Consider the following 16,530-nt stretch of genomic DNA (forward strand, 5'->3'; position numbering starts at 1 on the left):
AATGCTACAGCCATATTTGAATACTTAATCCTTCCCAAAAGCTGTTTTTGGTCCTATGTGCTCCTCTTCAGGAACATTATACCTTAATTTTATTAGCTTTTTCATAAAAGTCAAACCCATTAAAGGGGCTCTGTGTTCCTTTGAGAAGTCACGCTGGTTTAATTGGTCAGTGTTTGCAAATCACATGATTTTTGAAGATGGAGAGAGGTAAATAACAGGGTTAGGATTCACATTGTACCAAAATATCACCAGCCTGTCCTGTTCCTTCTATCTGCTGGGCCTTCATTCCATGGAGACTGGCTCTACCTCCTTTTGGTCACAAGGGGTGACAGGGTCACTTACAGCCCTTGGTGCCTCTAGGACCACAGGTCTCTATTTCTCTTACAGAAGAGCATCTTGGCAAACTCAAAACAATCACCTCTCACAGATAGTTATGAGTCATCCCACGTCCTTTTCTTCCCTATGCAAATATGAGTACCCATAATGCACTAGGCTGGCTCTTCCTTGTGGCTTCCTTTCCTTGCTTACCTCAGGAGTGCTGACGCTGACGAGTGGCCTTGGCTGTGCCTTTTGTCCCTCTGCTTTTCTCCATTCTTTTGGTCTGTCTTGCAGAAAAGCTCACAGAAAATTGCCTGGGATAAAAACCTACTCACAACTGGGCGGCAGTGGCGCACACCTTTAATCCCAGCACTCAGGAGGCAGAGCCAGGCGATCTCTGTGAGTTGGAGCCCAGCCTGGTCTACAGAGAGAGATCCAGGACAGGCACCAAAACCACACAGAGAAAACTTGTCTCGAAAACAAACAAACAAACAAACAAACAACATACTCACACTCAGTTCTGTATCTCCAGGTCATTTTTAGGTGTCAAAGGAAGGAAAAGTCCATTAGTCACATGCTCTGCTTCCACACTGGCACAATTTGTGCGTTTACGACTACAATGACTTCTCCCTTATTTTAGAGGAATGAGCTATGGCATAGGAACAATTTTCTGTATTTATTTCATATCAAATATTTCTCAAATATTGTGTGGGCTTCTTTGTTTTCCCAAACATAATGCAACTTAATCCCAGAAGGCCGTCTGCCCGGATGTCGGCGCCACACTGCGGACTGTCGCCACACTGCGGACTGTCGCGCTGCTTCCTATGCCTTCAGCCCTCGTAAGCATGTGAGGTTATAGTGACTTGACTTGTAGTTTCAGTGCTTGCAGGTTTAATTCCTTCTCCAAGGCTTCTTGTTGGTGGGCACTCTCCATCATCAATGCTCCTGCCTGAACCTATACATACTCTCATTTCCCTCTACTGCCTCCAAGCATCAGGTGGCTCAGAAATGAGGATTAAACTCCTTGGAATTAGATTTCTGGAAGGGGTGGGTTGGTTGTCTGCATAATCTCAATACTCAGAAAATAGAGGCAGGAGGATCTTGAGTTGGAGACCCATCCAGGTTAAATGTCCAGACCCTCTCTTTAAAAAAACAAAACAAAACAATAACAACAAACCCAAAAGTTAAAAAGTTAAGCAGGTGCTTGCTTGGTAGAGTACTTGCCTAGGTGTGGTGATACCCACCTGTAATTCCAGCACAGGCGAGGTAGAGACTCAAACATTAGAAGTTTAAGGGCATCTTCCATTTCATAGTGAGTTTAAGGTTAGTCTAAGATAGATGAATCCCTGTTTCAAAATAAGTAAATAAATAACAATAAAACAAGAACAATAAGCATGGCAGGCATTGAGTGGGGGCCTGGGATGGTACTGCCTGGGCACAGGACCCAGGTGGTGTCTTCTTCCTTTTCAGTTACAGCTCAGTGAGGTGAGCTGTATAGAAGAAGAGATTCTAGGTGAGGAGCAGCCCCTTGATGTGAAAAAACTTCACACTTTTGATACAGGAATCTCTCAGAGCCTTGCATGGAGCAGGCGTTACTATCTACTTGTTGAATAAACGGCTCCAGCTGCTTTTCAGGCAGTAAGGTACTTTAGAAAATTATGGGCTTAAAGATGCTTGGAGACATAAACATGCCTTGTTAGAAAGATTCACATTTATAACCAGGCTTCCTGCAAAACTTTCTAGTTCTTTGTGAACTAGAAAATGTTTAACAAAAACCAGCTTCCTTTTCCTCCTCCCAGAATGCTTCCCTGGAGAATTTCAAGGAGCAGAACAGCCACCTGCTGTCACATTCCTTAATGGTGGGAGCCCAACCTGTCCATTCACACCTTTATTTATTAAAAGAGAAAGGAAGGGGAAGGACAGATGGCTCAGTGCTCAAGAGCTCCAGCTGTTCTTCCAGAGGACCCAGGCTCCATTCCCAGCACCTACACAGTGGCTCACAACATCTGTAATTTCAGTTCCAGGTGATCTGATGCCCTCTTCTGGCCTCTGCAGGCACATGACACACATACAGGTATTGCCAGAAACACACACACACACACACACACACACACACACATAAAAGTTTTGTTAAAAAGAAAAGTTTTAAAGAAATTCCAAAGAGATGCTTCCCTTCACTTTTCAAGAGAAACGTCATATCAGATACCACTGTCTAAAATACTTGTTCTTTTTCATTTTAAGGCTAACAAATTAGGTCCTTTATTAGCCCAACTTATAGCAGGTAATTCTGAAATGTGAAAAGATCAAAAAGAAATCACTTATAATTGAATAATTCTGGGGGGTCGCTAGGGTCCATTGATTACCACCACAGATTTTGATGCTGGGTGGTTCTAGTTGGCCTGGTCTGTGGTGATTCCTGGCTTAGTGACTATGGACAAATGGCTGAGATTCAGTTCCTCCTCTATAATATGGGTTTTTCAGTTACTGACTGAAGCATAAAAAGCACACCCAAAGTTCAGCAGTTTAAAGCAACAGCCACCATATATTTCCTCAAGATTGTTCTTTGGACAGGACTCAGCCAATGGTTCACACCAAGATCTCTCCTAAAGTTACCATGGATGTCAGATGCCTCACTCCCTCACTGTCCTATGCATTGATGTTTATGCCATACACCAAGCAGTACTTTTCTCTTGTAGCCTCCTTTCTCCTAGGCTGCCTTCCTCTCAGCAGGAAAGCTGGGATCTAAGCAATGGACAGAAGCTGACCACATCCCTTTCAGACCCTTGAAGGAGGACAAGGACACTTCCATATAATTTTGTTTAACAAGGCATATGACAAAGCTACCCAAATTTAGCAAAAGAGAAATTGATTATGGCTCTTGATGGGAAGAATGGCAATGATTTATGGCTAGGGGAGTTTAATTAGATCATGGCAGTCCTTAAATTCTGGATGCTTATTATTGTTGTGTGGTTTTCAAGTCAAACACCTTTGCTACCTATTCCCAGAGTTAATCAGCTATCCTGGCTGGCTCCTGTTTTTTCTTGGTATCTCATGTTCTATCAGCATGAGACTGACCCCCACAGAGATGCAAAATTAAGGACACTAATACAAATGTTTATTGGCAGTGCTCACAATCTGCCAGGTACCATTTTACGCACATTATTTTGGTTATCCAATACTTACAGGTGCTAGAGCTAAACTTACCTTGCAGACAAAATGCTGAGGCACAGAGAAAGGATGTAACCCATCTAAAGATGATTGTCTAGTACGGAATGGATCTAGGAGTTGCACATATGAGTTATATGACCTGGTTGACTCCAGAAGCCGTATTTGCTCCATTTCTTTATTTGTTTGGTTTTGTTCCATTAAAAAAAAAAGTGAATGAACCTATAGAACTACTGAAGTATGCCATTCTAAGACTCCTTTAAAATTGAATGTTTCATATTCAAAATATATAATTCACTGACAAAACTCAGTTTCCTGATACAACATGCAGGCTGAGAAATAGAATCAATTGTTTTAATGTAAATAGACTAATCCAGAGTTTGGCTCTCTGTACATTGTCTTGTCCTTGAGTGGAAACAAGGCAGAAATGCCTGGATGCATGGCTACAGTCTCCATTTTAGATGTTTAACAGAAGTTTGTGGTTCTTTTATTTTTCCATTGCCCCAACCCCTATCCTGCACGATTGGGGCGTTAGTAACTAGACAAGACTGAGCTCCCCACCACTGGCAGGTGAAAGTCTGTATAAACGCCAGTTATCCTGGTCTTTAATTAATTATTATTGAGTGCCCGATCCACTCTTAGACAGACTTCCCTTCTGCTGGCCTCATCTTCCCCGGTGCAATTATTTTTGAAATGATGTATCATAGTATGCTGTGTTGTCTTCCTCATAATCTAAGAGGATCTTGGATCTTTCTCCCAGCAAGTTTCATTTCCTACTTCTTCTGAAAAGACAAAGGGGGGATGGCAGAGGACTGTCCTAGGTACCATCTTGAAACTGATTTATAATGTCCTGGATGGGAGGAGTGAGCAGAGGTACAGGCTGTGAGCACCACCCCTAGGGCTCAGCGGCACAGACTATGAACAGCATCCCCAGGGCTCAAGGAGACCTTTAGCTTCGTTTCTCCATCATCTCACGCCGTCTCAAAGAGTGCTTTCTCCAGCCAAGTCTAGGAAGCCTGGGTAGAGATGAGAATGCAACTTTGAGTCAGGAGACCAGGACTGCAGCCCAGAGACCCCCACTAACTAGTTGTCTAATCCTTAATAAGTTGCTTTGTCTTTCCCGGCTCATTTTCCTCATCTGTCAAGTCAAATGAAGGTTCTGGAATAGATGATCTCTAAAAATCCTTCCAGCTCTACAGTTCTATTCTGGGTCCCTCTGCACCTGCAGATAGACATGTGGGGGCAGAAAGGGGCACTGGGAGGGGGAGGAATGTAGCCGGGGAAATAAAACACTTTCACCTGGAGCAGCCCTATGTCCTTATGTGTCTCAGATTATCCAAATAATTGAGTGAATTCCCTCCTTTCTTTTGCCAATGGACACACAGCTTTTCGTTCGGCTGGGAACAGCAGCTGCTTTTCTGAAATTTCCATCTAGGGCTTCCATCCTCTGCTGTGTCCTCTGGGAAACCTGTCATGTTTTTTCTGGATGGATGCCCATAGAATTTTAATCTGAGAGAGAGAGAGAGAGAGAGAGAGAGAGAGAGAGAGAGAGAGAGAAGAGGAGAGGAGAGGAGAGGAGAGGAGAGGAGAGGAGAGGAGAGGAGAGGAGAGGAGAGGAGAGGAGAGGAGAGGAGAGGAGAGAGGGAAGAGAGGGGAGAAAGACAGGAGGGGAGTGGGGCATACAATGCTATGCATGACAAAAGGCAAAATGTAGTTATGGATCGACTTTTTTATTTAATTTGGTTATTTCAAGTTCTTTGAGCCATATTATTTGTACTGCAAATATGGAGCTCTGACGAAAGCTAGTGAGTTCACATAATTAATTGGTTTGTCTAGATGATGCAGAAGACAACCTAGCGTGAGAGCTGGAGACCTCCTGAGTACTACCTTGGTTCTGACATTTCCAGACACTGGGTCAATCTCTACTTCATCCCAGACAGTCCCACTGTCTTCCTTTCCAAGTACGCACTTGTAGATCCAATAAACAGTGATGGTGGTCTGCCCTCAGAACTTGGATTCCTCCAACTTTAAAAGATCCAATTCTCCAACTAAGTTGTGGACAGATTCTCCCCTTCCCCTAGCCAATAGAAATGTGAATTCCTGAACTTGGATCCCAGACAGTCATCAGACAACTTTGAGACACGGGGAACTGGATTTTGTTCACCTCAGATCAGGCTGGTACAGGATGGTGGGCTCCTACGAAATGCTCCTGGCTAGTAGCAGATAGCATGACCAAAGCAAAACTTCGTGTTTCGGCTGCCATCTCATGATATTTGGACAAAACAAATGAAAACGAACATCAAACACTCAGAATGTTTTGGCATTAACACTAAGGGCATAGCCCTGTGTCTCTTTGAGCAACCTCCATCCCTTGGGGATTCTGGAAACTCAAAGCCCAGAGCCCCGAGAAATTGGTAAAGACCTGAATACTTCTGAGGTCACAGACAGAGTTCAAATTTTGTATTCACTGACCTGTGGCTTGGACAAGTTATTGAATTTCTCGGAGCTTCCATTCAGTTAGCCCTAAGCTGGAACCTCGCTACCTTTCTGAGAAAGGGCTTAAGCACATTAAATGTGTTTAGACACCCAATATGGGAGCGCTCAAAACAAACAAACAAACAAACAAAAGCTCTCACGTTCCTACTTGTAACAAAATATGCAAACTTTGTCTCTAAGGAAGTGGAGGGGTAGGGCCTGCTCCCCAGGAAAGTCGTGAACTGACCACTCTTTTTTTTATTATTTTTTTTATTTTTAAGACTTTCCTCCAGGCCTTGACTTCGCGCGCGGGTAGCAGGTGTGTCTGCCTGCTGATGTCCTGGTAACTAAGAGGCTGCAGAATCCTAAGGCCTAGGGACCTGGATCCATCTAAGGCTGCCCAGTTCTGTCTGGGCTGTTGCTGGGGTCCCAATGACGTTCGCGGGGTGGGGTGGGGGCGTTCAAGCCAGAGAGGGGACTCCCACCCACTCCAAAGCACGAGTCCGGGCGCCCCACGCCGGTTATTTGGAGCCACCCACCGCCTGGTGAGTGGGTGTGTGTCTTTGGGCTGGAATTCAGGACCCTCACCCGGAGCAAGCAAATAGGGCACCCAATTGGGAGCATCGGAGGCCTCAGGAGCCCTTCTTCATAGACTTTGTTACTGGGACCAAGAGGGCGGGCGGTGCATCTCTGTTCAGAGGGATGGCTCGCGGAGGAGGGACCTTTTTCTTCTCTGTGCTTTCCTGTGCTCCTCCCGGCCAGGCAGCGACAGGGGACATCACAGGCGGTTGCCACCCGGTCGCCCGGGAGGTGTCCGGGCCTGAGGGCTGCGTCCACAGTGATATCTTTGGGTTTTCAATCTGCTTTCCGGGATACTCCCCGCCCAGTGGATATCACTCAACACAATCACCCTAAGTACCCCCAGTCATACAGTCAAAGCCCGAGGTCTGCCTGTGGTGTGACAGGTAGCCTTGGGACGGACCAAACGTGGTTGCCCCTAAGGGGCCGGAGGTGGCGTGGAGAGGAGTGCGGTAACCCGGCTCGGCCGGGCCCCTCCACGTTCAACAGTCCCGAGGGATCGCAGCGGCGGCCTGGAGGTGACAGCCGGACGGTGGGGCGGGCGCGGAGCCCCTCGGAGGCCGCCACACACACTCGCTGCCCTCCCCGCTTACTCCCTGCCTCCCACCTTCTCGCCAAGACCCCCGCCCCTCCCCCGCCCGCCTCCTCCCCATTCTTGGAATTGTGTGGAAAAATTCTCAGCCAAACCTCCCACCTCTCCTCTCCTCTCCCCCCCACCCCACTCCCTTTTAAAAACCCCCTTTCCTCCGCGGCCCCTGCACTCTTTGTGAATGAGGGCCGGGAACACGGCCCTTCCCCCGCCCAGGAGCCACGCCAGACCGCCGCACTCAGAGGACTGTTTGTTAATAGTCCAATTAGATAATTGCCATCTTTCACTCCTTTTGCTCCGCATTTCCCATAAAGGAATGAATGGGGAGAGCGGCGTGGAGAGGGCTTCTGCCCCGGCAAGGTGACGAGAAGGGCTGGAGCAAGCTCCTTGCACAAGGCCATGCGCTTGAATTGAATCATTGTGGCCTAATCAATGCTGTTATTGGATTACTGGCTGTTGCTTTTCTCAAAGACATTGTAGCAAGACAATGAAATAGCTAGGGGAAACTTTTTTTTTTTTTGAAGCAGATCTCACAGTTGAGATTTTTACTCTCTCTCTCTCTCTCTCTCTCTCTCTCTCTCTCTCTCTCTCTCTCTCCTCTCTCCCTCCCTCCACTCCCCCCTCCTGCTGGACTCTGAGTACAAAGCTGCCCTTTGAATGGGCTGCCTCAGGGCTGCTGGAGGTGCAGGCATGAAAAAAAATCCAGCGGAGGCTACAGGAAGAGGGTCGGCAGTTTAAGATGGCTGCTGTCGGCGTCGAGGTGTGTTAAAGAGTCGCTTGGGGAGAAGCTTGGCTTTTTTGGAGTGTGTGTGGGGGAGACTTCAGGGAGAAACTTTTCTCCTCCTCCCTTCTCTCCCCACCCAGAGGCAATTGCTTTCTTCAGCTACATGGACTGAGGGGGCACCCCCCCCCATTCAGCTCTATATGGAGAGCCTGGAGGAAACCCCTTTTAGCCAGTATGTGAGCAGGAAGGTCAAAGGCAGAGAGAAAGTTAATAATGCCTGCTAATGGTGCTAACAATTCAGGATGAATCTTGTCAAAAGTTTCTCTGGAAGTGTGGGTCTTTGATTGTGTTTCCCGAAAGCAAGACCAATCATTTCCGTTTATTCACTGGCTAAACCCCTACTTGATTGGGGACAAGGACAGAAACCATCCATTACGATCTGATATATTATCCAAACAATTTAGTGTATTCATGAGGTAACTGAAACGTGGGGGCTGCGAAATTACCCGTAATCAATTGCAACAGCGAGTGTGCGTCCCCCCCGGGTGTCGGACAACCACAACTCGGCCGCCTCAGTCACAGGCGGAGCCGCAGCGTTTCGGACGGAGTTGCGCGCTGTTCGCTACCTGATCGCCAGGCTGGGGACACTGGACGTGCTCAGAGGACGCGGGCGCTGACGAGGCGGCCTCGCCACTGCTCCACCGGGATCCTGGACCAGACCGGCCGCCTCTCTTCTAGCGCGCCACTCTCCGGTCGCCGCTGACCCTCCGCGGCTGCCGAAGCCACCCCGCGGGGACATTCATTCTCTCGGGCGAAGGAGCTTAGGGGCTGCGTTGTAGGGGTTTTGTACCCTTCTGCCTCTTTTTCCTACCCCCTCCCCCTTTTCTTCTTTTCTGTGTTGTTTTGCCTATGTTCGGGAAACCAGACAAAATGGACGTCCGGTGCCACTCGGACACCGAGGCCGCCAGGGTCTCGAAGAACGCGCACAAGGAGAGCAGGGAGATCAAGGGCGCCGAGGGGAGCCTTCCGGCCGCCTTCCTCAAGGAGCCGCAGGGCGCCTTTTCGGCGTCTGGCGCTTCGGAAGATTGTAACAAAAGTAAATCCAATTCCTCTGCAGACCCGGATTACTGTCGCCGGATCCTAGTCCGAGGTAGGGATGGGCAGGGCTTTGGGGGTGCGTTCTTTGGGGGTAATTCCCTGGCCGCAGCTGCGCGCCGCCTCCCAGGGCTGGCGAGGACTTGGGAGAAAGTTGTTGCTGGTTCTCTTTTTGTCGGGTCTGGCGGGCCGTAGGGGATCCGAGCCTGGGGCTCCTCGGAACGCGCTCTCCTGGGGCCTCGGCTCTGGCAGCCCTGAGGGGCCCCTCCTGCCAGGCTACGGAAAGAACCCAGGCGCTGCGAGGAGTGGGCAGGTCACCAAGCTGGGGCTTCGGACCCGGGTCCTCAGGGGGCAATGCGCGCGACCTTCGGGATAAGGACCTGCTGGTAGGCGGCCTGCGGGCTTCTGAGCCCTGGAGAGCAGAGCGCACCCAAAAGAACCCTGGGCGTGGAGGAGCAGCCCTCCGCGGCAGGACAGCGCCCGGCCAGTTGTATCGCTAGGCTGAGGGCCCTAGTGCTGAGCTCCCGGCCTGGCCGCTGCCGCCTAGAGAAACCGCCGAGATGGTTTGCGGGGCTGCCGATGCCGCCTCCTTGCCTGAATCGGCCTCGCTCAAGGAGCGGCGTGCGCTCCTCCGGGGCATTAGTGGCGCAGAGGCCGGCTTCAGCCGGCGCCGCCCCCGCCAGCAGATAGCCAGGCCCCGCAAGCGGGTTTTCGGTCCCTCCTCCTTCTGCCGCTTGGGTAGGAGCCGGCCAGAGACCCGGGTTGGGGGTGGGGGCCGCAGAAGTGCAGGTTGCTCTGTAGTCTGGGGCCATGCTGGGGTTGGGGTGTTCAGTAATGGCCCCTCTGGGATACTGGGGACTCGACCACGCAGCAGAGGCCCCCTAGGCCAGAAGGAACATCCACCTATTTGGAACTCAATTTTTTCCTCCTCTGAAGTCTGGGGGACTTTACAAACACAAAGTCTGGTTACTCTTCCAATTAATGCTATGAAGTTAGCCCCTTTGGTCTCCATACACCCTTCAGGGGCTCGGCTTTACGACTACAGCCACCCCTACACCCGCCGCATCCTGCCGGAGACTTGTCCCTAGCTAGCTCAGGGCAAGGAGGAGGAGAAAACCGGAGGGTTCTGGTGGCTGACATCTACCCTTCCCTAGATGCCAAGGGGTCTATTCGAGAAATCATCCTGCCCAAGGGCTTGGACCTGGACCGGCCCAAGAGGACACGCACGTCCTTCACGGCGGAGCAGCTCTACAGGCTGGAGATGGAGTTCCAGCGTTGCCAATATGTGGTGGGCCGGGAGAGAACCGAGCTGGCTCGGCAGCTCAATCTTTCTGAGACCCAGGTACCCAGCTGCCAGGATGCTCACAGCACCCCTCTTCCCAGCACTTCAGCCTGCCTTTCCTCACTGTCTACCTGGCTTTGGACCAAACCTTCCAGAGACGTGGAGGAGTTGGAATGATGGACGGGGATGAAAGCCTGAGGCTTTCTCCTCTTTCTTAAACTGTCATTTCCTCTACTCATTCTCAAGTCCTCCAAGGTCTAATTTCTGCATACCTTGATTTGACCCAGGGGACCCATATTCTGTCCTTTTGGAATTTCTGTTAGTTCTCAGACTTTAGAATTTTTGCGTGGCTTCTGATTTATAAAAAGCTGCCTCCCATTTGTATACATATCATCTTGGCTATATTCTCAGTAACACCCGCTTTGGGACTTTTAAGTTTACCCAACACCAAGATCCATTCTGCAAGGAGTAGGATTAGAAAGTGGTGCCAACTCTCAGAGACGGGCCTGTGCAAATACGGCAGCCCCCACCTCTTAAAAAGCCAGCCCTGAGCACCGCGCTGGGGTCCTAAGAGACACTGTCCTCTGTGCCAATGACAGTGTCCGATGGGCAGTAGATCTGGTGACTTGGGTGCCAGCACTGAACACTGTGTCTTTTGGTTTTAGGTCCTCTCTTTACAATAAAGTGCCATGTTGCTCTGGAGCTGACCATGAGAGCCATGAGCTTTACACTGTTTACATGGCAAGGCTGGGAGCTTTTGCCCCGTGTGAGCTGTTTGGGGTTAGCCTAGGTGTGCTAATGCTCTGTCAGTTCCTTTTCCAGTCTCTTTTCCTAGGCCCAGCGCTGAAACAGGTGGAGAGCATTTTAGACCTAAAATCTGGGCTGAACACTGAGAACTGAGGACAGAACAGATTGGGAAAAATCTGAGTTTGAGTTGGCATAGTAACGTGTCTTGCTGTCTGTGTTAACCCCCTTTAGCTTTCAAAATCTAAACAGGGTGTTTTTATCTCCACACACCCCCCCCCCCATGCAGCCACTACCCTCTATTCTAGGCCAGAAGAGGCAGGCGGGGAAGGGAGCATTGGGATGTTCTTAGTCTACATCAGCCAAAGTCCCCGATGGAGTGCAGAGGGATAAAGTAAAAGAGTAATCCCAAGCCTTCAGACTAGCCGGTGCTGAAAGGCGGAGAAAGGCTGGCCTAGGAAACCCACCTTCCTTCCACCCCACCTTCTCTGTCTGCGGCTGCTTCGTGGTCAGTCTTGGGTCTAATGAGCAGAGAACAACCCCTTGGAGTCTCTAAGAGGCACAGATAGATTTTCTGGGGCCAAATTTGAACTCATTGGGCTAGCGACCTGGATCTAGAAAGGCTGAGAAACGCTGTTCCCCGGGTCACCTCAGCTTCAACACAACCTTCCCCAGGCCTTGGGCTCTCAGGCTGTGCTCATTGACCAATTTGTGAACACAAAACACCTCTGTGGGTATGCAGCAGCACAGCGAAATAGCCGTCTTCCTTCCTTGTCAGTGTCGTGGACATTTTATTACTTTGCTTTTGTAACCCGCTCTGGCCTAGGCCTGCTGGCATGACCCGGAAGCGCAGCCCAGTGGAATGGTGTCCCCCTCGTGGTGGCTCTTGCTCTGCTATCAGCTTCGGAGCATCCATCCTCTGCTGCCGGGTGGGGCTGAGGCTAGGTCTAGGGTTAGGGGAGGGTCCCAGTAACCCAGCCCCCCAGCCCCCCAAAAACCCTGCTGCCTTTGACCCTGCTCTTTCCTGCTGCTCTCTCCCACTTTTCCTCCCGCATATCTGCGCTCAGGTGAAGGTCTGGTTCCAGAATCGGCGAACCAAGCAGAAGAAGGACCAGGGCAAGGACTCCGAGCTGCGCTCGGTGGTGTCAGAGACCGCCGCCACGTGCAGCGTGCTGAGGCTGTTGGAGCAGGGCCGCCTGCTGTCGCCGCCCGGTCTGCCTGCCCTGCTGCCGCCTTGTGCCACCGGCGCTCTCGGCTCGGCGTTGCGCGGGCCCAGCCTCCCGGCCCTGAGTGCTGGCGCTGCCGCGGGCTCGGCCGCAGCGGCCGCGGCCGCCGCTACTGCCCCGGGGCCCGCAGGCGCAGCGTCTCAGCACCCGCCAGCTGTGGGCGGCACTCCCGGGCCGGGGCCTGCAGGGCCCGGGGGACTGCACGCGGGAGCACCAGCTGCCAGCCACGGTCTCTTCAGTCTGCCGGTGCCGTCGCTCCTAGGCTCTGTTGCCAGCCGCCTGTCCTCCGCCCCGTTGACGATGGCTGGTTCGCTAGCCGGGAATTTGCAAGAACTTTCAGCCCGGTACCTGAGCTCCTCCGCCTTCGAGCCTTACTCCCGGACCAACAATAAAGAAGGGGGCGAGAAAAAAGCGCTGGACTGATTTTAAGTGTTATCCTGTATTTATATTTATAACATCTATTGTGGTGGTATTTATGAACTCGCGCGCTTAGGCGCCCAGTGCTCCTGCGCTGGCCTTCCAGGCCCCCACTAGGCCTCTGACTCCTCTTCCCACCCCCCCTCCCCGCAGGCTACTGATTTTATCTCACTTGAGCTGTTTTTTGTTCTTCTCTCTACTTTTCCTCCCTCCCTCCAACCCCAGCTTCCTTCTGAATCCAGGAATGATCCAAAGAATTGGGGAGGAATACCCGAATTAGCCAACCTGGTTCCCCCATCCCTGCCAGCCAGGGAAGGAACAGACTGAGCCTAAGTCCAGGCCCCGGACACCTGCTCTGGATAGGGGCACTCTGCGCTGCTCCTGTGAACTTTTGAAAGAGGAAATACGTTCACAGGCCGCCAGGGACTGAAAAGGCTTTTTGGTTTCTTTAGACCCCCAAAAAGGGCCTACCCCCTCTTGTCAGAGAAACCAGAGCTTTTGGAAGTTCCTGGCCCCGATTTTTAGACCTCTCAGGATAATTGGTGCATACGCAGCTCCTGTCCGAAGAGCTGATGAGTTTTATTCCCTTTAGGGAAACTAATTGCAGGCTCCTCGACCCCGAGAAACGATAAATCAAACGTCTTGTTAGGCAAAGGTGGTAATAAATTTGATCTAACAGCAATAAAGCAAGAGTAATTGTTACATAAAACCAGATGAAGTGTTACCTGTTTTTAAACACTCATAAATAATTGAGTTTGCAAAGTGTAAGAAATTCGGGCTAGAGAACGCACCACGGGGCCGTGCAAAATTAAAATCCTGAGTGCTGTGACTTTAGATAGGAACTTAAAGAGGAAAAGCCAATGATGCCAAGGAAAGAAGATTCAGAATCTTCTTTTCTAGGGGCTGTTCAGGGCCGTGGCCCACAGCTTCCTTCTCCTCCCATGAGAGCGCAGTGGTTGGTGGCAGTTTCCCAAACACGAAGCTACCACCGAGTGGCTGGGGTTGGAAGAAAATCAACACCCGCTGCTTCATCTTCTGAACTCTGTGTCTACAAAGGCTTTTCACGATGCAGGAAGCTCCCGGATTTCCGAGCACTTGCCCATCGGTATGGCCTCACCGCTCCTAGTTCCTCGGTGCAGTGGTTCTTTGCGTGGCAGATAGGACTTTCACCTCTTCCTCCTCACCCCCAGGGTGTCAGCCATCTGGAGTTAGAACCTTTACTACCACCTGGGTGCAGCCTCGGCCCTTACAGCAACCGCAACCCCCAGAGCCACCGCACTGCATTGTAACCAAAACCACAGGCCCAGAGCTCGAGGTGCCTCGGTGTCTAGAATGTATTCACCCATCTGAAACAAGCGCAAAACATTAAAAAAAAAAAAAAGTAACTTTATTGTAAATTATTTACATACGAAGTTTTTTCCCTTTTCTGTTTTCCGTTTCTTTTCTTGTTTCATTTTTTTTTTCTTTTTGCTCCTCTCTCTCTCTCTTTCTCTTAGGTAAATAGTGAAGAAAATAACGAACGATTCAAACGCGGGTAGGTGTCACTGAATCCTGGCTACTAACTGTGTTATGGATGTCTTGGCTCTTTGGATGTTTTTGTATTTATGTGGTGAGAGTGAAAAATATATATCTATGATGATAAAGTGTATTTTTGTCTATATTTGAAAGAGTAAAAAAAATCACACACGAGCAAACACACACACACACAGAGAGACAGACAGAGAGAGAGAGAGAGAGAGAGAGAGAGCGCTCAAAAGGAGATCCAGCAAATGACGAGTCTCAGGGTTAGGGCGTCAGTCCCGGAAGTACAGGAGCAGGGCCCACACACTCTGACACTGACGCTCTGGCAAGTGAACTTTGCGGCGCGGGGGTGGGGGTGGGGCGCCGTTTTGTCACCGAGGAGACCTGCATCTGGTCCTGGGTTCTTTTTGGTCTCTGCTTCTTTGTCCGAAGTACAGGTTTCTCAGTGCCGTCCTTTCTGTCCTGCACAAGTTTCTGTCTCCTAACCCTCTCCGTGTTTCTAGAGTTTCCAGCTGCTTCAACATTGGGATTTTGTGCAAATCCGCGGTCCCGGAGAAGCAAGATTTTAATTCATTTCTTTTGACTTTGAAATCTCTTGGCCGTTAAACAGAAACTTGGAAGGCGAAAGAAAACGAACAAGATATTAATCCCTGGCGGGTGTGTGTGGGCGGGGGGCTCTCCTCCATCCTGCCCTGGGGACATAGGCTGTGGCCCAGGAGGGAGGCCTTGCAGCCTGGTGTTGGGGGCAAAAGAGAGTGGTCCTGGAAGGTGCTAACAGTGGACATGACCTCCTCAAAAGCCTAAGCAGTGGACACAGCAGAGGGCCCAGAGGGTGGCATCCCCACAAGTGGGCGTTGCTAGTGCAGGACCACAGTTTCCTGGCTGTGCAAGCTAGCCCCAGAACCCCAACTCATATTCTATTCCTACACTCCCCAGTGGAAGAATCCAAAGGCAGGGAGGTCCAAAGACAGGGAGGGGTGTCAGTGTGGACAGCAGATCCTTCTAGTGCCAGGAGGGTCGGGGGTGGGGTGGGGATAGGGGGCTGTCTCCGCTCTGCTCACATCGGAGCAGCAGCCCACACACAGTTCACTTTTTTGCTTTTCAGAGTCGTTCTCACACCCTCAGTTCTGTGTTCTCTCTCTCTCTCTCTCTCTCTCTCTCTCTCTCTCTCTCTCTCTCTCTCTCTCTCTCTCTCTCTCTCTCTCTCTTCTTCCTTCCTCCCTTTCTCCCTCCCTCCCTTTCCCAAGCTCCATTTCTTCTCTATGCTGGCTGCCCCAAAGCCAAGGATGTGGGTGGCTCTGTCTTCTCAGTCAAAGTTGGTGGCTGGGGCCCTCCTGGGATAAAAAAGGGAGGGAGAAGGTGGCATGATCTTATGGAACAAAAGAAAGCACAAAATCCCAGCTTTGGGTCCCCAACAAGCTTGACCCCTCTGCAGCAGAGGTTTCTTCCCAGCTCCCTCTTTCCAGCTCCCCCCACTTCCCACTTGGCTTTCTTTTCCCTAGGAGGGGGAGCACCCCACCCATGCCTCTCCCTGTCACCCCGTTCCGTTCCCTCTGGCTCTGGGCAGAGCTGCTCTGCTCTACTCCTGACACTTAGGGAGCACAATTGTTCTTAAAGGGCCTCTTCTCCCGTGAAAATGAATCACAATTTTAATTAAAAAACGTTTGTAGACAATCCATTTAATTTTAGTGCCTGTCTTGTTTTCCCTCCTTCTGCAAGGGCCTCAGGCCTTACTTTCTAGAGGCCTCTGGAACTGGAGACTCACAGGCCAGGGAAGAGGCAGGTGGCTTTGGTGACAACAGCTGGCCCCACTTGGGAGAAGGTGGGAGGGCTCCTGGGAGGACAGGAACAGCTGGGGTGGGGGCTGCTGAGAGGACTGTCATTCCCAGGCTGCACAAAGCATCGTCCACAGTGCGGAGCAGAAAGGAAAGGAAGAAAGCTTCCTCCAGCCCCGTGCCTTGGCGGGTCAGGTCTGGTAACTCACACAGGGGCCAGTTGCTGGGGACTCAGGCTCAGAAGTCTTGCAGTGGGCTGTGGCTCCTCTTGAGCTGCAGTTAGGGATGTGTCTGCCCATATACACACCCACACCACACACCCACACCACACCACACACCCACACACCACACACCCACACCACACACCACACACCACACACCCACACCACACACCCACACCACACACCCACACCACCCACACCACACACCCACACCACACACCCACACCACCCACACCACACACCACACACCACACACCCACACACACACCCACACACCCACACCACACCACACACCCACACCACACACCCACACCACACACCCACACCACACCCACACCACACACCCACACCACACCCCACACCACACACACCCACACCACACACCCACACACACACCAC

General features: G+C 51.0%; 1 protein-coding gene across 1 annotated transcript; it reads left to right on the plus strand.

Moving 5' to 3' along the window:
- Positions 1 to 7,789: 7,789 nt before the first annotated feature.
- Vax1 (ventral anterior homeobox 1) lies at positions 7,790 to 12,744 on the plus strand. The gene is made up of 3 exons (XM_028880952.2): positions 7,790 to 9,000; positions 10,100 to 10,287; positions 12,039 to 12,744. Exons 1-3 carry the CDS (start codon positions 8,760 to 8,762, stop codon positions 12,618 to 12,620), a joined length of 1,011 nt encoding a protein of 336 aa, XP_028736785.1. The 5' UTR covers positions 7,790 to 8,759; the 3' UTR covers positions 12,621 to 12,744.
- Positions 12,745 to 16,530: the final 3,786 nt, after the last annotated feature.

Source organism: Peromyscus leucopus, chromosome 1 (genome assembly GCF_004664715.2).
Source record: "Peromyscus leucopus breed LL Stock chromosome 1, UCI_PerLeu_2.1, whole genome shotgun sequence".
In the NCBI taxonomy this organism is placed as follows: Eukaryota; Metazoa; Chordata; class Mammalia; order Rodentia; family Cricetidae; genus Peromyscus; species Peromyscus leucopus.

Bases quoted from the DNA above. Each gene is read 5' to 3' on its own strand.
- Vax1 (XM_028880952.2), top strand. From the start codon at position 8,760: ATGTTCGGGAAACCAGACAAAATGGACGTCCGGTGCCACTCGGACACC. The intron at 9,001-10,099 runs GTAGGGATGGGC...ACCCTTCCCTAG, and splicing joins TCGCCGGATCCTAGTCCGAG to ATGCCAAGGGGTCTATTCGA. The intron at 10,288-12,038 runs GTACCCAGCTGC...ATCTGCGCTCAG, and splicing joins TCAATCTTTCTGAGACCCAG to GTGAAGGTCTGGTTCCAGAA.